This window comes from Hyperoodon ampullatus (genome assembly GCF_949752795.1).
Source record: "Hyperoodon ampullatus genome assembly, chromosome: 3".
NCBI lineage: Eukaryota > Metazoa > Chordata > Mammalia > Artiodactyla > Ziphiidae > Hyperoodon > Hyperoodon ampullatus.
In genome coordinates, this window is record NC_136916.1 from 5639599 (window position 1) to 5665683 (window position 26085).

Below are 26085 nucleotides of genomic sequence, written 5' to 3' on the forward strand. Positions count from 1 at the left end.
TCCTCATTTCTTCCCTTTTCTCCTGCAGCTGACATTCAGTGATTTTGACATTGAAGCCCATTCAACCTGTGCTTGGGACTCTGTCACAATCAGAAACGGTGGTTCCCCCGGATCACCCATCATAGGACACTACTGTGGAAGTTCAAACCCCAGGTCAATCCAGTCGGGTTCCAACCAGCTGGTGGTGATTTTTAACACGGACCATTCGGTGCAAAATGGTGGCTTTTATGCTACATGGAACACAGAGACTTTGGGTAAAAGAAAGAAACATTCTGTGTGCTTACTGTCTTTTATCATCGATGTATTTTTAAAATTTATTAACTAGCCCAACAAGTATACATTTTGTACCTACTCTCTGTCAGACTCAATTCTAAATGTTTACACATGACATCTCATGAAGCAACCTTGTAAGGAAGACACAGTATCAGTGCACATTTTCTCCACTTGCATGGGTGGAAACAGGAGAAATGGGTGGATAATTTGCCCAGCTCATGGAGCTGACAATCAGCAGAGTCAAGATTTGAATGAAGACAGCAGAGCCCAGAAACTTTGACCTTAATACTTCACCGTGCTGTCTCCACAGGCAAAGGGCCATGGTACAACTAGGGAATCACAAGTAATAGAAAATATGTGTTGAAATCACAAGTAGTTTAACATATTTGGACCATGGAGGTAGAATGCTGAGTGGTGAGCTGAGGGCAGGAAAATAAGTAGTCCACATCCTGGAGAGCCTTGACTTCTATATTATCCCTCGAGCAATGGGGAGCTATTTGAAGAGTTCTGAGCAGCAAAGTGACAAGATAAGATTTGTGACTTAGAATGAATGCTCTGTATGGGGCAAAACATGATAGATTCTATTTCAAAAGATTACTTGTTGTACCTGCAAACTATGAAATTTCATGGAAATTTCATTTCATGGAAATTCCCAGAAAATATAAGCCTTGCATTGGACACTTTTGTCAGGATCTCATCATAGTCTTGCAACATCACACAGGGCAGTTATTTCTAGAAGAGTCAGGGTGTTTGGGGAGCTCTCTGAGTGCTGCTGAAGCAGAGGGGAGCTGAGATGAACCACTGGTTTTCCAAGGGTTTAAAAGCAAAAGATACAGGGAATACTCTTTAACTTCACTTTGTTTTGAGTTCATATTTTTTTTTCTTTTGCCATCTCTTAAGAACATACTTTAATATGACAAAATAGTTCTAGATTTTTCTTTCTTTCAATCCCGGTAATTTATTGTTCATCCGTCGGCATTTCAATATGAATGAACCAGGTTACTTAATGGAAGATTTTCCCCTCCTCACAATCATTTTCTCCCGTCCAGGATGTTAGCGTAAAATTGCAGATGAGTATAGACTTGTATTCTCATGTGTTAGTGGCAATAAAAGACAAAGCCTGAGATTGTTGGGCCACAAATACTACATAGCCTCAAGGGGAGTAAAAATTATTGCTCTTGTTTGAAGACAGGATAGAAGTCTCTCCTCTTCATGGCAAGGATTAATGGTCTCAGGTGAGCTCAGTATAGGTGTAATGGAACAGTAACAGCTGTAGCCTCCTGTGGCTTCAGTGACCTTCCATTTGCTGAGAGTCCTTGTTGTGGACCTGCCTCAAAGGTCAGAGACTCATATGTAAGGAAAGATGCACTGATATCTCACATTTGGAAATGCGTCCTCTCCAGAAGTCTTCAGTTACCAGAATTGTTATTTTCATCACAAGGTAATGACTTTTTCCATGACAATTTTTCAGGTTGTGGTGGAATACTTCATTTAGACAATGGTACAATCAGATCCCCCCACTGGCCTCAGAATTTTCCCGAGAACGTCAGATGTTCCTGGACAGTCATTACTCACCAAAGTAAACACTTGGAACTCAGCTTTGACAACAACTTCCTCATCCCCAGTGGGGACAGACAGTGTCGGAACAGCTTTGTGAAGGTCAGTGCACTTGTATATTTAATTGGAGCCAAGCTGGTTGCAGGAACGTAAACGTTTAGACTAGAAATGACTCACTGCCTCTCGAAGGAGGAGAAGGACAATTTTGCTGCTTGGATTTCTTGAATGAAAAAGTGAGAAACCTCAACCACTAGGAGTTAAAATTTGGACCACAACACACATTGCCCTGTGACTTTCATTTGCTAATACATAAGCAAAGATGCTTAATTTAGGAGATTGTCTCGCCTTATTAAATTCTCATGAGCATTTACGGTTCTTCCTTTCTATAGAAACGAAAAAGAGAAGGGCAGATTTCTTCCTCCCTCCCTCTCTCCCTCCCTCCCTCTCTCTCTTTCTCTCTCTCTTTCTTTCTTTCTTTCTCTCTTTTTTCTTTCTTTCTTTTTTCTTTCTTTCTTTCTTTCTCTCTCTCTCTTTCTTTCTTTCTTTCTTTCTCATTTTCTCTTTCTTTTCTTTTTTATTTCTTTCTAATAGACCCTCAAGGACAAAATGAATCAAAGTCACCATGACAGGCAACATTTAGAGTATCCTATAAAAATTACAGAAGGCTAGACATGCACTAGTGCCAGCCTTCACCTGAGCCTTAAGCACCCACAAGCTGACCAGACCGTGAGGGACCCATCCATGTAAAATCATGGCCATGGGTCAGTCAGTAAGGCTCTCTTCCTCTCCAGTTGTAAATACAGCTCCTGTGGCACTGACATCATTATTCATTGACTTATGACCGTGATAACTGTATTACAAATTCATTCCATCTGTGCTATTTTATATCTCGTGTTTTATCGCTAAGAGGACATACACCTTTTAGGTGAAAGAACATTCGCCTGGACTCTGCATCTCTTGCATTTACCACCTGAATGTTCCTCTATGAACCAATTACACATTTGGGCTTTAAATTACTCAGCTGTAAAATGAAGAGAATAATTCCTACTTTAGTAGGACTGTTTTAAGCATTAGAGGTAATATGATATAATAACATAAACAGTGCTCAGTACTTGGAATATAAAACCACCTAATGAGTAGAAATGACTTGTATTGTTGATGTTGTTATTATTTTACATCATCTCTCAAATTATGTTTTATATCTAACTGATCCATGCATGCTGTTTCAATAAAAATCCTAGACTTGTATATAATACATGTAAAACAAAACATCATATACACTTTTCCTAATTGCTTTTTTCATGAAACAAATGAACTCTCTCGGGAATTGAGTCAACATCAAATATATAGACAAAGTAAAGTCTTTCAGGTTCTTCAACTGTAAAAATGGAATGTGAAAAGTTATTCAGTCCTGTTTCTCCTCTGGATGGAATGGGAATCCCTCTGACAGCAGGCAAGGCTGAACCACTGGCAGGTGGGATCCATCTGGAACTCTGACAAAACTCAGTGGCCTGGGAAACACACTCTTTCCCTGCTGGGCCTGAGACTCCAGTTTTTGCCAAGAGATACTGAGGTGGGTAAATAAGACAGGCAAGAGGGGCCCAGCTCCAGCAAGCAGCCCTTAACGTCAAACCTTATACAAAAATTCACTCAAAATAGGGCTTCCCTGGTGGCACAGTGGTTGAGAGTCCGCCTGCCGATGCAGGGGACACGGGTTCGTGCCCTGGTCCGGGAAGATCCCACATGCCGCGGAGCGGCTGGGCCCACGAGCCATGGCCACTGAGCCTGTGCATCTGGAGCCTGTGCTCCGCAACGGGAGAGGCCACAACAGTGAGAGGCCCGTGTACGTATGGCAAAAAAAAAAAAAAATTAACTCAAAATAGACCATAAACCTAAATGTAAATATACAGCTATAAACTTTGAGGAGAAAAAGAACAGAAAATCTTTGGGACCTAGAGATAGATGAAAAGTTCTTAGACTAAACATCAAAAGAATAATCCGTAAAAGGAAAAATTAATAAATTTTACCATATCAAAATTAAAAATATTTTGCTCTGTAAAGAGATGAAAAGACAAGCTACAAACTGGGAGAAAAGATTTCCAAAGCACTTACCTGACAACAGACTACTATCTAAAGTACAGACAGAACTCTCACACCCAACAGTAAAAATACAGAGTCCAATTAGAATATGGGCAAAAGATATGAACAGATATTTCACCGAAGAGGATATTCGGGTGGTGAATAAACATACGAAAAGATGTTCAACATCACTATAGCCATTAGGAAGAATGAGACTTAAAACCACAATGTTTGCCACACACCTGTCAGACTGCCCAGAATAAAAACAGCGACAGCACCAAATCCTGCCAAGCTCGCAGCGAAGCTGTATCACTTATTCATTGCCAGTGGGAATGTAAAATGGCACACCACTCTGAAAAATAGTTTGGCAGTTTCTTATAAAACTAAACGTGCACTTACCATAAGATCCAGCAAGTATACTCCTGGGCATTTATCCCAGAGTAATGTAAACTATGTCTGCACAAAAACCTGTGCACAAATGTTCATAGCAGCTTTATAGGCAATAGACGAAGACTGGAATCAGTGCACATGTCCTTCAACAGGTGAATAGTTCAGTGAACTCTGGTACCTCCGTACTGTGGAGTACAACTCCTCGGTAGAAATAAACAAACTTTTGACAGGCTAACGACCTGAACAAATCACCAGGGAATTAAAGCAAGTGAAAAAGCCAATCCCGAAAGGTTACATACTCTATTGTTCCATTTACATAATATTTTTGAAATGACAATGCTTAGAAACGGAGGACAGACTACCAGAGGTTAGCAAGATGTGAGTGTGGGAATGAGTCTTGTGTGGTTATAAAAGGGCAACTCTAGGGAACCTCAGTGTTGGAGCTGCTTGGTGTCTTGAATGTGGTGGTATAAGCTTGTACGTAACCGAATACACGCACACAGTGCGTGAGCCTGGGAAACTGAGTAAGATGGGTGGACTGTGTCGAGTCAGCGTCCTGGTTATGATATTATATTACAGTTTTACAAGCTGTCATTGTTGGAGGAATCTGGGAAATGGGTACAGGGGATTTCTCTGTATCTTACAACTGCGTGTGAATCTGCAGATACTCAGTAAACGTTTTTTTTTAAATTGCTTGAGTGATAAAATATCACCTGAAGCCAGGCTGAATTGCACAAACCTTAAGAAACGTCAGAAAGTTTTTGACAGTTTTGTAACATTTTGTAGGTCCAATATCATTTAAATGAGTTCTAGGTCACAGAGCCAATGAAATGAGATCTTGACTGACAGGTATCGATGAATATTTAACAACTCTTTAACCATTATTATCATTATAACACCCGTGTTCTTGAGCCAAAAGGTAGAGATGTCAGATCCATAATTAATGACTTCAGAAAAGTATAAGCCCGTGAGGATTCTTGGAGTTCTTTGTTAAAGAACTGGAGATTCTTTCCTAAAAGTTTTAGCTCTTATCACTTCACCTCTTGAGTGATGTTTGTAAAAATAGCATATGCAGATCTCTCTCTCAGTAAGTCATGTTTACAATTGAACAGAATGTGGTTAGAAAACTTCTGTATACTGTTTCCCTGGATAGTTAAAGGCAGGGGGTCAGGGGACATAAAGGGGATATTAGGGAAAATAGGGGGTGTGCACTTCTTTCTGGACCTTTGTTTGTTTGTTTTGTTTGTTTGTTTGTTTTTTGCGGTACGCAGGCCTCTCACTGCTGTGGCCTCTCCCGTTGCGGAGCGCAGGCTCAGCGGCCATGGCTCACGGGCCCAGCTGCTCCGCGGCATGTGGGATCTTCCCGGACCGGGGCACGAACCCGCGTCCCCTGCATCGGCAGGCAGACTCTCAACCACTGCGCTACCAGGGAAGCCCCCTGACCTTTTTTTTTTATCTTTTGATTTGGCAGAATATCTTTGCTTTTGTTCCAGTCCCGGGCACCTCCCATATCTCATAAATGGCAAATATAATTGGACTTCAGTAAGATGATTAACAGCAGGATTCTTAGTGTTTGAGAATCAATTGAAATGATACGACTTTAAGGAGCCGATGGTGCTCTGAACTGGCGTTCCCTCACACCCCTTCCCGGGCGCTGATTTGCTAATAGAAACGTTTGTGATGGCTGGGTGTGTGATTGCTTTGTTTGAGGCATAGTCCTGAGAGTGGTATGTTCAGAATGAGTAATCTGATGGGAAGGGGATGTTGAACAGTTAAGTAAGACTAACCCAAACCCAATTACCTTCTTGCCTTCCCGGACTAGATAATTCCTAGTTGGGGGTTTGGGGAGGGGCATCATAGGACGCTCAGCAGCGCCCCTGGCTCCTGCCCACTGCATGCCACGCCCACACCAAATGTGACAATCGAAAACACTTGCAGACATCACCAAATGCCCCCGGAAGGGCAGAATTGCTCCCGGTTGAGACTCACTAGTTAAACAAGTTTAACCGTCCTTTTCCCCCAATAATGTGCATTTATTACCAATATCAATATTTTCCTTGAGTGACTCAGCACTGTAGATACCATGATCTCTTGCCTGAACTACTGCACAGCCTCCTGGCTGATCTCCCAGCGTCCTCTCTTTTCCTTCTCCTCTCCGCTTTGAGCTTCAAGCCTCCTGGAGGGGGCTTCCCTGGTGGCGCAGTGGTTGAGAGTCCGCCTGCCGATGCAGGGGACACGGGTTCGTGCCCCGGTCCGGGAAGATCCCACATGCCGCGGAGCTGCTGGGCCCGTGAGCCATGGCCACTGAGCCTGCGCGTCCGGAGCCTGTGTTCCGCAACGGGAGAGGCCCCAGCAGTGAGAGGCCCGTGTGCCGCAAAAAAAAAAAAAAAAAAAAAAAAAATACAAAAGCCTCCTGGAGGCTCCTTGCCATGTTCAGGATGTGGCCCGGACCCCTGACATGCCACGGGGCTTGCACCGACCGCAGCCCCGCCTCACTCCTGACTCAGTTTTCCCTCTGTTTGAACCAACCCCGCCCCTTCCTGCCCCTGGGGCTTCTTCAGGCCTCTCTTGAAGTCAGGCAAAGCCCCTCCTACACACTCAGCGGCTCCACAGCAGCTCCTTTCACAGTTGGAATTTGCATTTAAACGTGAGTCTATGATTAATATCCTTCCCTAGGCTGGTCTAGGATTGGTCTGATCAAAGTTGGAATTTTGAGCCTCACAATTTATTTCTCAAATGAGCGTATCATCATTTGCTTCTTGTAAAGTGGCCAGGGTCTACCTGGGAGTTGGTGACGCAGTCTTTAGTGAATTGCAGAGAGACTGAATCTCATCCTTTCTTCAAAATGAACCTTAAAATTCAACAGTGCCAGGAAGTCTTCCATGATTTATCCCAATTCATGCCAACTACATGTAGACCTGGAATTCATATCCACTTTCTTCCCATGGGCTTCTTGCTTGGTAAATCTTCTCTACGTGCAACCCACAATTTGTCAGCCATCCAGGACAAATGGTAAACCCCACAGCAGCACACATGCTGCTCTGTTTCCCCCGGAACATAGCAAATTGAGCTAGATCAGGTCAACTAGGAAAAAGCAAGAGGAAACTGGGTAGTGACTGAGAGTTGTTGTTTTTTTTTTTAATCACTGCCTAGATACACAAAAATGAACAGTCTCCTTGCAAGAGTCACGAATGGGCTATACTATAAAAAAGCAGCCTAAAGAAATGGTTCTCAAAAGAAAATATTGCAGATTTGTGTGTTTTATTTACCATTATGTTTAGTCTATATACACCTGAGTGCTATTATTTTCCAGCCTGAGCACAAATTAAACATTGACGAGGGAAAACCTGGAGCACTAAGTCATGTTTCTGGCTTTGCTAGGTGTGGGCAGGCACTCAGGAGGCCGACCAGGCCCTGTTAGCCTCGAGCTGCGGGAACGTGGCCCCGGGTCCCGTCATCACACCCAGAAACGCCTTCACTGCTGTGTTCCAGTCGCAGGACGTCCCAGCTCAGGGCTTCTCTGCATCCTTCGTTAGCCGTAAGTAGCGCTGAACACCAAACCCAGGGGCCCTTGGAAGGGCGTGGCTGCCACAGGCAGGCTGGGGGAGAAGGGGTCTGCTCCAGGGTTGGCTGGCCTGGAGGTCCGTGGGGAGAGTCTGGGTGGGTCACCTAATCCTGAGTGCACCCTTCCCTCCAAATCAGCCAGAATGGAACTGGATCCAACCGTGGGTCAGTAGAGAAATGGTGTAGAAGGCCTGAGTGCCCGTCGCTAATGCCTGAAATTAACCTAGAATCCGCATCGGGGCAGGAATTGGGCAGAAGCCCAGGAGGCCGTAATTAGTAGCCAATCAGCAGGCCGGGCCTGAAGCGCATTGCCTGCCCGCATGGACCTCACCTGGGGCTGTAAAAACGGGGTCTTCCCCCCAGGCCTATCGGAATGCAGAACTTCCCTGGCTAGGGACTTACATGTGTTAGCTCTCACCCAGATGATTCTCACGCTCAGTCAACCTTGGGGGCCGCTTTCTTCAGGGTTTCCCCTTCCCTCTCTGACGACTACTCACCAGGTAGAAGAGTGGGACATGTAGTTTTCAAGTCTGAGACACAGCGGTGTGTGTGCTTGTTGGCTGAATTAAGTAGCAACTATTTGCAAGCCACTGTTTAGGAAAAAGTTTGACGAAAGGAATCAGAGGAAATAATGCAGTGAACAGGTATTTCAGACATGAATAAGAGGGTGGTGTAAAGGCAGTAACAAAAGACCACCGCAGACCTAAGTTTAGGTCTTCACTTGGTTCGTTGTGTCTCTGTGTGTGTGTTTTTTAATATCGGTTTAAAAGGATACTGATATTTTCTATGTGATAAATAGGGAGTGTGTGGATTAACTAGTTAGTGGTTAGATAAAAACAAATGTCATTTTAGTGGTAAAAAGGTAGTTCTCTTCATTTCTGACACCTGGGAATCATGTGAGAATTTTTTTGAGCTGGGATTAGTAAATTCAACCATTTTTATAAAGCAGGTATTATTTTTATAGCCGTATTACAATGGTAATGAAAAGAACATATTTTTCTATAATATAATAAGATTTTTTAAAACTGTTAAGCGTATTGATCTGGCACAGATCACTTTTCATTAGTTTTATTTCTTTAGCTACATGAATCCTCTTCAATCTTTGCTAAGTCATTCTTCCTTTAATATCTTAAAATTAAGTGATTTGCAATGGATTTGTGGTAAAATTTCTACTTAGCCCAAAACTCTGAATCATTTTTCTAAAAACTATATAATATTCTGATTTTGCATATTTATTTTTAAATCAGAGCTCCATTCTTTTAGTTATTGTTACTTCCGTTTGGAGTAGCTCAGAGAATATGTTTCTAGAGAGCTTAGGAAAGTTAAGGCTTTCCCTCACTGATAAAGAGATGCTATCTGGGAGAACAAATGTTCTGATAATGGCGTTTTCTTCCCACTTAGGATGTGGAGGGAATTTCACTAATCCTTCAGGTTACATTGTTTCTCCAAACTACCCAAAGCAATATGACAACAACATGAACTGCACCTACATCATAGAGGCCAGTCCTCTGTCCGTGGTCCTCTTGACTTTTGTGTCTTTCCATCTGGAAGGTAAGTTTATTCTTATCTAAATTACAATTGGTTCTTAATAAATGAATGAGTGATAAGCAGAGGCAGAGATTGTCTAAAATCACCATTTGAGGAAAATATTAAAAATGTTACAGAGTGGAGTTGATGTAAACTTGATTAAAACTCCATCCAATGTTTTAAGAACACAAGTATCATCCTGTACATTCCATCCAGAGGTTAAAAAATAATGCAAGAGCTTTAAGAACATAAGCATCACGTAAACGGCCTAAAGAAAATAAGTCTGAAATCTATTACATGTTAATCATAGTTTCTAATTTATTCATTTGTGTTTATTCTACACATGTACAGGTGCCTTCACACAGTCACACACACACACACACACACACACACACTATAAACTAGCAAGGGAAACTTCACTTCTGAGTCAAAGTAGGTGCTCCATAAATGTTGAATGAATTAATTAATAAAATTAATAAATATTTGTGTTCTACTTCCATTAAATATGACTGTGGGATATGCTCTCATCTTCTTTTTCATTTTCATCTTCATCAGTACCACAGGAACTGGGAAATCCCTAACCACAGTGCCCCTTTGGGTTCATTCCCTGCCTGTTGGCGAAGGGGACAGTGGAGCTGCTGGTCTGGGCTGGGTTCTGACTACACTGGACACAGCTTGATGTTTACCCAGGTGGTATCATACGGCAGAGAAAAGTTCCCTTCAAGTGGATGGGCATCTCCAACCACTCATTTTAATATTTTTCACGAATTAACTTTTCATTTCTAAATTACAATTAACCTGTACATTTGCCAAGCTTCATCTGCCCAACCAAAATTTCTTTCTATTTGGGTTGGTCTCCCATGGCAGTGAAAAGTTAAACTTAGCAAAGTGTTCTACAATATTCAGCATCCAGGAAATTTATGTTTCATAAAAATAAAAATGACACATCAGTACTCATAGGTTGATAAATTATACAAAGTCTCTCTCACTGGAAGCATTTTCTGTGACCTCCTTTTCCTACATCTCTACATACTGTAGTTTTTGGTGTGTGTTTGCTGGAAAATGCCAGGTATGAATTGATGTATGTCACTGTACGAATGGACTATGAGGTAAAATATAATCTTCTCAGCATTTGCTAACACAAAATTCCAGCAATATAAAAAGATGTTCATGATATATAAAGTATTAAGGGAAGGTAAAACAGTTTATATAAGAGATCCTATTTTTTAATTTAAAATAAACTCTGTGAATAAAATCTGTAAGACTATTAACTAGTAATTAAGGAGTTGTTACTACTGTGTCATAGATTTATAGGTGATATTTATTTTCTTCTTTATATCTTTTCTATTATCTTATAATTAAGGGAATGTTGTTTTATTTTTTTATTTTAATTTTTATTGAAGTATAGTTGGCTTACAATGTTGTGTTTGTTTCAGGTGTGCAGCAAAGTGATTCAGTTATACGTACATATATATATTCTTTTACAGATTCTTTTCCCTTTTAGGTTATTACAAAATATTGAGTATAGTTCCCTGTGCTATACAGTAGGTCCCTGTCGGTTATCTGTTTTATATATAGTAGTGTGTATATGTTACTCCCAAACTCCTAATTTATCCCTCCCCCTACTTTTCCCTTTTGGTAACCCTAAGTTTGTTTTCTCTGTCTCTGAGTCTATTTCTGTTTTGTAAATAAGTTCATTTGTGTTAATTTTTAGATTCCACATATAAGAGCTGTCATATGATATTTGTTTTTCTCTGTCTGACTTACTTCATTTAGTATGATAGTCTCTAGGTCCATCCATATTGCTGCAAATGGCATTATTTCATTGTTTCTTTATGGCTGAGTAATATTCCAGTGTGTGTGTGTGTGTGTGTGTATGTGTGTGTGTGTGTGTGTGTGTGTGTATCTCACATCTTCTTTACCCATTCGTCTGTCAATGGACATATAGGGTGCTTCCATGTCTTGATTGTTGTAAATAGTGCTGCAATGAACATTGGGGTGCATGTATCTTTTCAAATTATAGTTTCCTCCAGGAACTATATGCCCAGGAGTGGGATCCGTGGATCACATGGTAACTCTATTTTTAATTTTTTAAGGAACCGCCATACTGTTCTCTATAGTGGTTGCACCAATTTGCATTTCCACCAACAGTGTAGGAGGGTTCCCTGTTCTCAACACCCTCTCAAACATTATTATTTGTAGACTTTTTGATGATGGCCATTCTGACCAATGTGAGGTGATACCTCATGGTGGTTTTGAATCACATTTCTCTAATAATTATCGATGTTGAGCATTTTTTCAAGTGCCTATTGGCCATTTGTATGTCTTCGTTGGGGAAATCTCTGTTTAGATCTTCTTCCCATTTTTTGATTGAGGTGTTTGTTTTTTGATATTAAGTGAAAAAGTTATCTTAATAATGGGAAAAACATGTGGCTTGGATTGTACATTTATATGTGCATTTGTCCTCACTAAATTACATAAACACAAGAATATCATATGCCAATATTATTTAGACTGAAAAAGGAGATGCTGGTAAATGTACTATATAATATAGCCACAGAAAGCACTGCCTATACCAATGGTACATGTGTTATTAGAAGGGAACCTATACTGACACCGCACAGTAGCTCCCTGAGTTTAGTTGACAGGTGGGGTAAAGGGGCGAGCATACTCTAGACTACCTGACCTGGGGTGGGGTAGGGCAGGCGCGGTATTTTAGGACCGGTCTCAATGCCAGATTGGCCACTTACTAGTCACATGACTTTGTACAAATTACTTAATCTTTCTGGTAATCACTGTAATTTTTACAAAAATACTGATATAAAATAGTAGTTGTGAAAGTCCGATCATGCCCTAGAAACATACCTTGTGAACCATTGTTTTGTTATTTTTGCTGCCACCAGTCAGGATCTCCAGACACGCCCTTTAACACAAGTTGGCTGCAAACAGGTATTTGGTTTTGCCAGATTAAGTGATTTCTTCTTTTTTTTTTTTTTTGCGGTAAGCGTGCCTCTCACTGCTATGGCCTCTCCCATTGCGGAGCACAGGCTCTGGATGCGCAGGCTCAGCGGCCATGGCTCACGGGCCCAGCCGCTCTGCGGCACGTGGGATCCTCCCGGACCGGGGCACGAACCCGCGTCCCCTGCATCGGCAGGCGGACTCTCAACCACTGCGCCACCAGGGAAGCCCTTAAGTGATTTCTTTTTACTAATGGATTTGCTCGTTCTCACCCAGTTGAAGAGACTGATCTTTTTATAAGATAATATCCTTATGATAACATTTCCAGTGTTACATGTACTCAGCGTTTTCAAACTGCCAAGTGAGTAATTTCTGGCTTAGATTAAATGAATCATGATGATTCCTGAAAAGGGCAACATTAATCAGATTTATTTTGTGGTTAGATTCTTATCACTAATCATATCAGTGCCGACGTTCATGGAATACCGTCAGCAAGTTAGAGATCCACTAGCTACAGTAAAAATCACCTTCCACCCCTTAAGTGAGCCTGAGGAATTCCTGTGCAGTGTATTGTGATAAAACGGAGTGAGAGTAGCTCTCACGAAAAATCACAGCCTGTCTGCAGGGGCATTGGTCTTCCTAGCTGCCATAGGCCATAGACCTGTTTCTGAGAGATTCTGTCCAAATGACTAAGTATTTCTGAGCCCAAGCGGCCAGCAGACCCTGCGTTGACCTGGGTGAAGTTGAAAGTTCTGGATCTGCTTTTTGTGGTGGGCCATTGGCACAAAAGGTGGATTTATCAAGAAGAAGGTGGACTATTCCAGGCTCCAGAATGCTAGAGGGAAACACACTTGTCCATACACTGTGTTTACTAAACACTGACAACTGGTTAGGAAAGGTTTTACTATTCAGGCTAGTTTATTGGTTATTGACCTACACACTGGTGCTCTTCCTGCAGGGAAGTTACAAATGTTCAGTGACCTACTTTCCACTAAACAAGTTGCTCTGAAATTATGTTATGGTATTTTATGTTGGCCTAAGTTTCTCTTTCTCCTTATTATTACATTTCCAGTGCTAGTCATTCTATGAAATACAGACGTATGTTTCCTACATAATCCCTACTGAACTATAAAAATTTCAGGGAAATCAAAAGTCATAGAAGAAAATTCCATCTGAGCGTTTACAAGACTTTTTTAAGTTACCTCAAGACTAAAATGGCTCTTGGTATTCTTAACAGCGTCTTCCAAAGTTGTGAAATAAAAGAGATTTGACAAATTCAAAATGTTACTTTGGTCAAAAACAAAATGGCAAAAATAAACAAAATATAATGAGAAAGCATGAGAGAGAAACCATCAGTTTCCAATGTACTTATTTTGGAATCAGATGTCATCAAATAAATACTCATTTTATTTTCCCAAATATTGAACAATCTAAAAGTATATTTTTCTGTTTTCATTATTCATGTGGCCAAGTAGATGCCTCCAAGTTACTGGGAGGATTATAGGTCTTTTTTTTTTTTTACTTTATAAAGAAAACACTTAACAGATGAGGTAACCTAAGACAAGCCAGTGCCTTCTGTGCCTTGATTTTGCTATCATTAAAATTGGGTAATGGGGCTTTCCTGGTGGCACAGGGGTTAAGAATCTGCCTGCCAATGCAGGCGACACGGGTTCGAGCCCTGGTCCGGGAAGATCCCACATGCTGCAGAGCAAATAAGCCCGTGTGCCACAACTACTGAGCCTGTGCTGTAGAGCCTGCGTGCCACAACTACTGAGCTCGTGCGCCTAGAGCCCGTGCTCCGCAACAAGAGAAGCCACTGCAATGAGAAGTTCACGCACCGCAACGAAGAGTAGCCCCCGCTCGCCGCAACTAGAGAAAGCCCGCGCCCAGGAACGAAGACCCAATACAGCCAAAAATAAATAAATAAATTAAAAAAATTTATTTTAAAAAATCTGGGTAATAACATTGATTCCCCCGGTGATAATGAGGGGTTTAGAATTCTTAACTAAAAAATCCTACATCTAGGTAAATTCTAAACTCAGTTTTTCTCAGATCCAGAGTATCTCTTGATAAGAACTGGATAGCGAGTAGTCCCTTGGCACAGAAAATGGGTGAGAACCAATGCAAATGCATTTTGTTTACTGTCCTCTAGAGATGGCGTCAAAGGCCCCGAGAGGAATAGGGCTAGATTTCCAGAGCAGCCGCATGGCAAGTCCTACGTAATATTTGCCTGAATTCTCCTTCGTTAACTTAGAAGTCCTGGTTTACAGGGTATGCCTAATATAAAGCTAAAAAGAAAAAAGGAAGAAAATTTAGTTTTAGATTTTTTTTTCCTTTTGCCCTTTTTTCCCACCAAGAAACATAACTGAGTTTTGTCGGTCTTAGTTCACATTTCCCCTCCATTTAATCTAAGTTGTTTTTTTTTTTTTAAGTGGCATTATGCAGCTACTTACCATTTCTTTTCTTTGCTTCCTCAGTTGTTTCTCAAGAAATCAGAACCTAGGCCCATTTTGCAATCCATTATTTTAGAAAGCACTGGGCAATGGTTCTTTTGAAATAGTTTTTATTGATATTTTATTCAAATTGGCCAAGCCCCAGAGGAGACGATTTAGTTGTGTGAGGTTCCTTGCTTGTCTGTGTTATAATACAAGACCTTGGCTTTCGCACTCTGCAGAGCTTAGTTCTGTACAAGTGCCTGCTTCTCCCTCTCAGGGAATCATCCTCTACTGGGGAGTCCAGTCTCCAAGCTACTCAGAGCTGCCCCCCAATTCACATCCCTCTCCCTAGAACCCTTTGCTATTTTACTGAAAGGACTTTATCGTATCTGCAATATTAAAATATTTCAACCAAAAGGATTTCCCACTATTTCTAGTCTTCTGGCATTTTTGCCTCTCTCTCTATGACTATGAAGGAAAAGTGCAGTCGGAATCTAAATTCCACAAGTTTACATTATTTGCTGAATTGCTCATCCTTGGCTTCCCTTTCAATTCTCTCCAAGTTCTTGGAATCATGATGATGCCCAGAATTGAACATTGCTCTCTGTAATGAAGATATGTGAATAACTTGATAAAAATTATTTTTCACTATGTTGGATAGAACCTTACCCATTTAAAATAATAAATGTGTCTTACAGTTTTTCAGAAGGATGGAAAATAGTCATAAAAACAAATCATGGAGGATTATTTTACACCTCTGAGATTTCAATAGTAAATATTCATCAAATCATTTACTGAAGATAGGATTAAGAATGACTGTAGCCGCTTGTTCCATGACGTCCGTGGAGAAAGTATCGTTCAATTTCAGGGTACCACTCTTCCTGACGAGTTCTCATGTGTCTGATTGAATGCTACCTCCCGGCCATAAACTCAACTATGATATACATCTTGCTTCTTGAAGAAGTTTTTTTAAACCTTGACTAAGTTCTTTTCTCTCCCTAGAAGACAATCATCCTAGTTGCATTTAATTATATTCTACTTGAGAATTTTGTGTATATTTTGATTGTAATATAAGATATCACAATTGGTTCCCCTATGATTATGGAAAAATGTTTACTTAATCATTATTTTCTGATGCCTGTGGTTTTGTCACCAAGTGTCTTCTCACTGAAGAATCAGACTGATATCTTTGATCTAATGCAGTGAGGGGATGTGTACAGCTTGAGAAAAAGATGTATGTGTGTGAATTATTTGATGCCTGCTGACATATTTATATCTCATTTTCTTGTGTATTACCTTGTTTATGCTAATCCTTGATATGTTCTTAGACTTTAGGTAACTTCACAAATTCTGATATTATGTAATGTTTGATTTCTTATGGATAACATTTGGAAGAGCACCCCACCTTAAAGAAATTACTACTGGAAATGACACAAGAATGTTTTAATCATTAAGCAACTTGCCAAATATCACAACTTTCACGATATATTGAGTCAGGCTTTGAAAATGAGCAGATTGTCTTGAACGGTTTGCTTAGTTATCTGATAATATATTGCCATCTACAAAAAAATTAAAATACTCTCTCAGCTTCCTCTGCTTCTCCTTATTGTTGATACAGACCTTTTATAACAACTAGTGCATTTTGGCTATGTCTCAGTATAGATATGCAACTGCTATTTCACGACTGATTTTTCTGCAATTAAATTAGTTCCTTTAATTTTTTTGAAACATTAACAAGTCTATGACATACTTTACCTTACATTTCACAGCCTTTCCATAATTTTCTAAGACAACCACCCCTGTGATAGTCTATATCATCAAAGAGTTAAAAAACTAACTCTTTAGTACTTAAAGGATATCTGCATAGCAGGTCATTCGACCAAAGTAGAACTGAGATTTTAATCTAGCATCAGCAGTATTTCCTTTCATTCTGTGATTTTGCTTTTACAACTTAATGTATTGCTGCTGCCTAAAGATATTTTTATAGCTAATTCATACTATTTTTTGATTCTCACATTCACCTCCTCTGAATGTTTTAAATTCCAGTGGAGCTCTTGGAACAAGAAAAATTCTAAGGCTATAATTAAGGTACACAATTTGGCAGTATTCAAACTGTGAATCTGAGTTTAATGTATTTCTTTTTTTGTCCTGTTTTTCCAACATCATACTGTTTCTTATTACATGGTAAAGTCACTAAAGTTAAGTCTTTAACATTTTTAACTTGTGGATTTATTCCCAATTAGAAGCATTTCTATTCCAGGATTTTCAAAATAAAGGAATCCTTTGGGCTTACTTTAATAAACATATCTTGAATTGATACCTCAAAATTTCTTCAGTTGTATAAAAACATAGCTAAAATGCCAAATGTGTTCCTAAAATGACTTAAAATTTAAATTGCATAGATATTTTCTGATAAAAAATATCAATTTTCTTTAAGATAATACAATTAAAAGAGGAGGGGGCTTTTAATGTACAAATATATTAAAAATGCATACATCAAGACTCTTTCAGTTAAAAGCAGTAGATTATCTTCAAGTTTGCTTAGATGTAGAGTTTATAGAAAGGATACTGGGTTATCTCATCTCCTCAAAGAAGGTTTAAAAATAAGAAGGGGGGGCTTCCCTGGTGGCGCAGTGGTTGAGAGTCCGCCTGCCGATGCAGGGGACACGGGTTCGTGCCCCGGTCTGGGAGGATCCCACATGCCGCGGAGCGGCTGGGCTCGTGAGCCATGGCCGCTGGGCCTGCGCGTCTGGAGCCTGTGCTCGGCAGCGGGAGAGGCCACGGCAGTGGGAGGCCCGCGTACCACAAAAAATAAATAAATAAATAAATAAAAATAAAAAAAAATAAGAAGGGGACTAATAGGCTTCCAGAACATGAATCCTTCAAAATGTTCTGTCTTTCCCCCTCTCTTTCTGCACGACAGCTTCATTTCCTCTTGTTACAGCCCGGCTTCCTACCGCAGTCAGGAGACCGCTGCTGCTGTTTTCCAAGTTGAACATGTTTGGCTCCCACTGTTGACTCCTTCTTACTCAGTTACAGTTTGAACACATCTGATTGGCCTAGATGGGGTCTGATATCCTACCTTGGAGTAATCAGTCAATCTATCAGCAGTGCTCAGGACGGTGGGGTTCCATAAAGAATAATTGCAGGGCTTCCCTGGTGGCGCAGTGGTTGAGAGTCCGCCTGCCGATGCAGGGGACACGGGTTCATGCCCCGGTCCGGGAAGATCCCACATGCCGCAGAGCGGCTGGGCCGTGAGCCATGGCTGCTGAGCCTGCACGTCTGGAGCCTGTGCTCTGCAACGGGAGAGGCCACAACAGTGAGAGGCCCGCGTACTGAACAACAACAAAAAAAAGAATAATTGCAACCATGATTATGATTAGGATAATCCTTACTATATCAATTAGGAATTTTTATGGCACTATTAACAGGAGACTTAATTCAACCTGGTTTAAACATAAAAGGGCAATTTATTGGCTTTCCTTCTAGACAACCTCAAAGTTGGTGGTCCCTCATATCCGCTTAATCTAGCATTTTCATTTTGTCATCAAACGTTTCACTTTTTCTGTTCTCACTCTGTGCTACTCCAGTGTGAGTCTCACCCTAAAGCTGGCTTCTGTCTTGGCTGTAGGGTAGCTGCCCTCACAGTGGGGCTTGCATACCCCTCCTGCGTGTCTAGGAAGAGAGAGGATGTCTATCCAGTGGCATGCTGGAGTTGGCTTGTACCATCTTGCAAGAGTCAGTCATGCTCCTCTGGTCCAAATCTGCATTTAATGACCTCGCGTTGGTAGCTTGACATTGGCTATAGTGGGAGTATTTCTACCACAGAAATTAGCAAATGCTACAAATGAGGGTGTTCCTCTATCCCTCGGAGAGCTGGTTATTCTATTTACCAGCACACTACTGTCTATTCCAGATTCCAAACAGTTTACCTGAAATTTACTCTAAATGGATTGGCCTAGGTCACATGCCCACCCTTGAACCAAGATCTATGGCCAGGGGACTTGAAATTATAAAGTAAATGTATACCATAGTTTCTTTAATTTATAAGAATGTTCTAACAGCAAACAGGCAGTCTGATTGTAAAGTCCATTATGTCATAGTATGTGCTTATATAAGAGATTGTAACGTAGTTTGGGGCAGTTCCGATGGGGAATTTTAAGTAGGTAAAATGTGTGCGTGTGTGTGTGTGTGTGTGTGTGTGTGTAGGTGTTAGGTACATGTTCAAGTTATCATCTAGATGAGATAAAAGTGTTTTCTGTTGTTTTTGTCAATGAGAACATGAAAAATATTCTATATCATTAGCCATCAGAACAATGTAAATTAAATATCACAATGAGGTACCATTTCACACACAACAAAATGGCTAAAATGAAAAAGACTGACAATATCAAATGTTGACAAGCATGCAGAGCAACTGGAAGTTTCAAACATTCCTCATGAGAATAGGTACTGATATAACCACTTGGAAGAATTTGACTGGCAGTTTCTTATAGAATTAAATACATACCTTATTTATGACCCAGCAATTCTACTCCCAGGTATTTACCCAAGAGAAATAAAAATTCACGACCATTCTAGTATCCAGAATAGAAAAGAACTCTTAGAACTGAACATTAAGAAACATATATCCCAGTTTAAAAATGGCAAAGGAGGGAATTCCCTGGTGGTCCAGTGGTTAGGACTCCTCGCTTTCACTGCCGAGGGTCTGGGTTCAGTCCCTTGTTGGGGAACTAAGACTGAGCAAGCCACACAATGTGGCCTAACTAAATATTTTTAAAATGGCAAAGAATCTGAACAGATATTTCTTCCAAGATATACAAATGGCCAATAAGCACATGAAAAGATGCTCAACATCGTTACTCATAGAGACATGCAAATCAAAACAACAGTGTACTACCATTTCATACTCTAAAGATAAGTGTTGGTGAGGATGTGGGAAATTAGAACTCTCATGCTGGTTCTAATTGCTGTTGTGGTGGCGGAATGGTGCAGCCTCTTTCGAAAACAGGCTGATAGGTCCTTAAAACATTAAACATAGGGTTACTATATGAGTCTGCAATTCTACTCCTACTTATTTACCCAAGAGATTGAAAACATGTATCCACACAAAACCTCGTACATGAATATCTGTAGCAGTGTTATTTATAATAGCCAAAAGGTATAAACAAAACAAATGTCCATGAACTACAAAATGGATAAACAAAGATGTGGTCTGTCCATACGATGGAATACTATTGAGCTTGGAAGGAATGCAGTACTGACACATGCTACAACATGGATGACCCTCAAAAACATTATGTTAAGTAAAAGCAGCCAGTCAAAAAGGGCTGAATATTATATATTATATATATATGATTCTGTTTATGTGAGATGTCCAGAGTAGACAAATCCACAAAGACTGAAAGTAGGTTAGTGGTTGCCTAGGATTGGGAGAACAGTAAAGGGGGAGGATGGGGCGTGACTGTGAATGGGTACAAGGTTTCTCTACGTGGGGATGAAAATGTAGAAATGGGGGAAATGTCAGATACCTAAATTTCTGTGGAACTGTGAATTGGTAACACTTTTCCAAAGGACTGTTTGATAAATCTGAAAAAGAATTTTACCTTAGTACCAGTAACTCAACTTCTAAAAATTTATTCTAATGAAATAATGAGAAACTTCTGCAAATATTTATATATAAAAATGTTTGTTTCAACAGTATTTTTAATCACAAAAGCTAGAAAAGATAGAATTATTAAGCTGTAGGGGATTAATTGAACACAGTATGGCACATCTATATATTAGAATTTGATAGATGCATTAAATTCAGTGTTTTAAAAGATATTTAATCATATTAAATGCATGATGTTATTTCATGTTAATAAAAATTAGGTTACAAAAGATCATGTGCAGGATGATCCCAATCAATGTTTTTGTTTTGTTTTGGCTGTGTTGGGTCTTCATTGCTGCGTGCAGGCTTTCTCTAGTTGTGGCGAGCGGGGGCTACTCTTCGTTGTGGTGCGCGGGCTTCTCATTGCGGTCGCTTCTCTTGTTGCAGAGCACGGGCTCTAGGCGTGTGGGCTCAGTAGCTGCAGCACGCGGGCCCTAGAGCGCGCAGGCTTCAGTAGTTGAGGCTTGGGGGCTCTAGAATGCAGGCTCAGTAGTTGTGGCACACGGGCTTAGTTGCTTGGCTCATGTGGGATCTTCCCAGACCAAGGATCGAACCTGTGTCTCCTGCATTGACAGGCGGATTCTTAACCACTGTGCCACCAGAGAAGTCTCCAATTAATTTTTTAACTATATAATTCACCCATAAAAATGACTGGATACATTGTAGTAATAAAAGTCTCCTTAACTATATTTAAAATAGATAACCAACAAAGACCTACTGTATAGCACAGGAAACTCTGCTCAGTATTCTGTAATAACCTATATGGGAAAAGAATCTGAAAAAGAATAGATATATGAATCACTTTGCTGTACACCTGAAACTAACACAATATTGTAAATCAAAAAAAAAACAACCCAAAATATGCAAATTAAAAACATCCCATCACCAAAAAAAAAAAGTGTTTTAAATTTTTTGTTTTTCTGTTTTGTATCTCTCTTTAGAATGGGTTGGAGTATATATCTGTTTTATAATTAGAAAACAAAACAATGATATATATTTTACAATCACTAAACTCTTAAGCTAATATTGTTTGTGTGAACATTTGTAACATTTGTTTAATTAACATTGAGATTCTAATGACGTCTCTGTGGTAGGAGTCCTTTATCTGTGTATAAGCGTCACGGTTAAACGCAAGGTTTAGCAGCACTTTGGCGCTTGGGGCTGGGTCATCCCTGTTGTGGTGGGGGGCAGGGGGTCTGGGGCAGCCCTGAGCATTACAGCACGTTTAGCAGCATCCCTGGCCTCTGCCCATGCCGTGTCAGTGGCACACCCCAGCATGACAGCAAAACAATGTCTTCAGGTACTGCCAAATGTCCCTGCGAGGCAAAATTGTCCCCAGTTTATAATCACTGAATTAAAGGAGTCATTTTATAGGGAAGAAAATTCCAGATTGTTTCGAAGTAGGATTCAACGGTTGTGAAGTAATCCCTGTTTCCTCACCCCTGTGCTTGTTTTGTAACTAGGGTGAGGGTCATTCATCAGGAAACCAAGTTAAATGGCGACTTATTAAAATGGCTGTTGTGTCTCATTTTAATTTCTGTGTAAATTGCGTGAATCGTCCTCACATTTTCGTGTGATCGTTTATGTCGCTTCTGATTATTACTTATGTTGCTTCTGGTTGTTCCATGCCCTGTTCAGCTCGCTCCACTGTAACGGGAAGCTGTGTCAACGACGGCGTGCACATAGTCAGGGGTTACAGCTTATCCTCCACGCCTTTGGCGACCCTGTGTGGGGATGAGAGCCTGTCCCCTGTCACCACCTCTGGTCCCGTGCTGCTTAACTTCTACTCAAATGCACACACCACGGACTTGGGATTCAAGTTTTTCTATAGGATAACCCGTGAGTATCCATAATGATGTAGTTTGGAATTTTCTTTTTTTCTCGAGCCATTTTCATCAGGAGATTTAACTGTATTCACACATCACCAAGTTGAAGACTCAGAGACCTTAAGGGAGAAAATTACCAATTAGGTGCATGGTCTTAAAAAAAAAAAAAGGGAGGCCCTTTTTCATGAACTTTGGCAGAACTACTCTTTGAAAATCAAATGGAAGATTGAGATTTATTTTTGATAGTTTAAGTTAGAACGAACTGCTACCTTCAGTTATTCATACATTGCATGAAATGACTTTTTGGCCTGGACTGTCCAGGTGCCTATTTCATTTTCCCAAGTCACTTTGTTGAAAAACAATCCTTTATACATTTAGAAAAAATGTTAGAGAATATCTTTATGATGTTCTGGTAGGAAAGAATTTTTTAGCAATATGCAAAAAGCACAAGTCGTAAAAGAAAAGATGGATGTATTCAACTACATGATAATTTGCAGCTTCTCTGTATCAAAATCAGGGTAAGACAAACCACCGAATGGACAAAGACCTTTGCAGCTACCAAGATCTTTTCATTTTTTGTAGACAGTGTGATCCGTGTTTGTTTGAAAATCATAAGATTCTATTTCCCTATTTTGAATGGCCTTTTCCTCTCCTGCAATAAACTTGGCTGGTTTGCTGACAGCATTTTTTTCCCCACATCATCCTAACTTCAGTAACACGGGCAAAAAAAGATCTTGCAAAATGTTTGTTTGATCTTTACTTGACAAAACCCATTGCTAAAGGTAGAAAGTCAAATTGTTTTCTTTCAAATAAATTATTGTTCCCATCCACAGAAGAGCCTGGAAATGTTTATTTACTCATGAAACAGGCCTTCATGGTTTGTGCACATTAACTGCCACCGAGGCCTGGCCCCGTTTGTAATGCATGATTTTGTGTGGCCCAGGGATTCTGTTAGCACAAACAGAACATTCCTTCCCCCAGTTGTCTGTTGGATAAAGAGAAGGGGTGACTTGTTTTATTCTTTTGGTACAACTAGTGTTATGGAGAGTTTCCTCCCCACTTTATATTATTTTACTCTTTAATCCCTCATTTTTCTAAAACACTGTATACAAGGGTCCACAGTATCTACTATGAGAGTCTCTTTTAAAGAGGGTTGTAGGTATCGAAATTTCAACTCCTGACAATGTACAAATTTGGGAGTTATTTTAGGCATTGACAAGCTTTCAGAGACCACATGATTGTGAACAAGATGAAATAGACTAATGGCTACACAAATCTAACATTTAATTCACTGCAGATGTACCCAGGGACCTGAGAACATGAATAATTATGGGCATAGAGAGAATAGCTTTCCCTGCAATGTGGGCTCAATTGAGACAAAATAAACAAACAGACAAATAAAAAATTACCTTAATAACCTTAAATGGCAGCCACTATTTGGTTATCATTTCTAAGATATGTAAATGGACTATATCCATTGATAGTATATAAACCATAAAAATATCATCAAAATATACTAACCTTACTATAATTTTAGAATCATAAAGTAAAATAAATGTAAACCTTTCTCACTGCTGTGAGAATAGGGCACTTTCCATCATTGCACAGCACAAAGTAATCCTCCTCATATGCAAAGCCAAGCGAAAAAAATAAAAATTCTATATTTTGTATAATGGGATTTCATTCTATTTTTATGGCTGTTGTTTTATTGACTAGTCGTAGTAACTAAGGGCTGTGGGCTGTTGATTGCTTCACTCGGGGTGGGCCTACCTTCCTCATGCTTGTTGAGGATTGGTAATAAAACTTGGTCAAGTATGGTCCTTACCAGTCTCACGACCAAATAGAAATACACGGGACCCAAGAGCTATGCATTTGAGCCCACAGAGGGAACTAAACTCCATTATTTCAAAAGTGATTTCTAAAGTTTCACCTTACAGTAGTCTATCACGGACATAGGAGACTCCAAGCCATATTATTTAAGATTTTTAGATCACAGTCCTTCCTGGGTTCCTAAGCCCACAACGTGCCTTGGAGTCTGCACAGCTTTTCTAAACTTCCAGCAATCACTGTTGTCCCTCTGAATCTGTCACTGCATTGTAGAGAAAGGACAATTATGTTCCAGCGTGTGACACGTTCTTTCTCATTATTGTCGCTCTGGCCGTTATTTTGGCTCCGACTTAGTCCATCCCAAGAGGTGCCTTGAAACATTCTTCCCTGCCTTTACCCCTTCCTGTCTTTTTCCCTCTAACTCGGTGGAAAAATCTGAAGTATTTGTAAGCACAATAAAGAGAGGTTTACATTGCTTTAAGACAAATAATTATCATCTCTCTTGGGGAAAAAGTTACCATAGTAAAGAATGTCTGGAAATGACTCTCCTCTGCCATGAGTCATAACCATCCTCTGCCTGTTCCCCGCCTTCTGTTGCAGCCTGTGGTGGTGTGTTCAACCTCTCCACCGGGGTCATCAAGAGCCCTTTCTATTCCTACTCTGCGTACCCGAACAACATGCACTGTTTGTACACCATCACCGTCAGGGACGACAGAGTAATCCAGCTCAAGTAAGACCGTTTACCTTCTTAAGAAAATCCTCCCAGCTCTGTTTACAGAAAGGGTGTTCATTTAATGATGCGGAGCACTGGGCTTCCCTGGTGGCGCAGTGGTTGAGAGTCCGCCTGCCGGTGCAGGGGACACGGGTTCGTGCCCCAGTCTGGGAAGATCCCACATGCCGTGGAGCAGCTGGGCCCGTGAGCCATGGCCGCTGAGCCTGCGTGTCCGGAGACTGTGCTCCGCAACGGGAGAGGCCACGACAGTGAGAGGCCTGCGTACCACAAAAAAAATAAAAATAAAAAATAAATAAATAAATGCGGAGCACTGATTCTCATCAGAGGCACATACAGGAATCCGGAGGAAGGGAACGTAAGCATGTGGTGTGATCCTGTTAGCCTGGGAAATGGGCCCCTACCCTCCACGCAAGCCAGTGGTCATTCAGGGGAAAAACAGGCACTCACTCCACTGGTTCAAACAATTGTTATAGTTTTCCGACAGTTTTAAAGTAGCTTCATACACTGGGGTGTAAAGTTATAAGCCTATCTTTAAATCAAAGGGCACGGGGAGGGCAAGAGAAAGCAGTTTCCATTTTGGGGGCACATATTATACACAAAGAACTTTAATGAACACTTCCACCATTCTCTTATTTAGTTCTTGAAACAGTCAGATGAAGTATGTATTATTAATCTCACTCTACTGATGAGAAAACTGAGGCTCAGAAGTGTCACATAACTTTGCCAAAGTGATACAGTATTAAATGAAGAGTCAAAATCAGAAACTGGATCAGACTGATCTTCTCCCCAAGCCATGTCCTTCATACTTCCCTATGCTCTCTCTCAAAGGGTGAATTTTCTAAGTACTTAAGAAATTCCTTTGTATTCCCATATCAGAACACCTCTAGACTGGTGCTATATGAGATATCTTATATCATCAGGAAAATTCTCCCCGATCCTGCATACGTCCAACAAGACTGATAAAGGGAAAGCAACCTCCAGTTCTCTGAGTGACAAAGTTCACTATTGCTGTCATCTGAGATGATGAATTTCTAACTCCTGTGTTTCAGTGATATACAGCATATGGTGGAAAGCTCTGAAACTCAGCATATGGTGTAGTTCATGGCAATATAGAATTTTTTATAGAAGCTTAATGGGCTAGGACCCCTCCTACCTCCGTTCCTCCTATATGTCAGTGATCACATTCTCTCCCCCCAAGTCATAAACTCTCCATAATTTACCTCCAGGGACCTCATATATCAAATGGGTCCTTGGACTGTAAGA

General features: G+C 40.5%; 1 protein-coding gene across 1 annotated transcript in view; it reads left to right on the forward strand.

Moving 5' to 3' along the window:
• CUBN (cubilin) overlaps positions 1–26085 on the forward strand; it is a 276969-nt gene that overhangs the window by 206435 nt on the left and 44449 nt on the right. The window contains exons 53-58 of the mRNA XM_079700464.1: positions 29–254; positions 1745–1932; positions 7681–7837; positions 9265–9414; positions 22075–22275; positions 24690–24819. Coding sequence (XP_079556590.1) covers positions 29–254; positions 1745–1932; positions 7681–7837; positions 9265–9414; positions 22075–22275; positions 24690–24819 — 1052 coding nt within the window. The remainder of the gene's footprint in view (positions 1–28; positions 255–1744; positions 1933–7680; positions 7838–9264; positions 9415–22074; positions 22276–24689; positions 24820–26085) is intronic.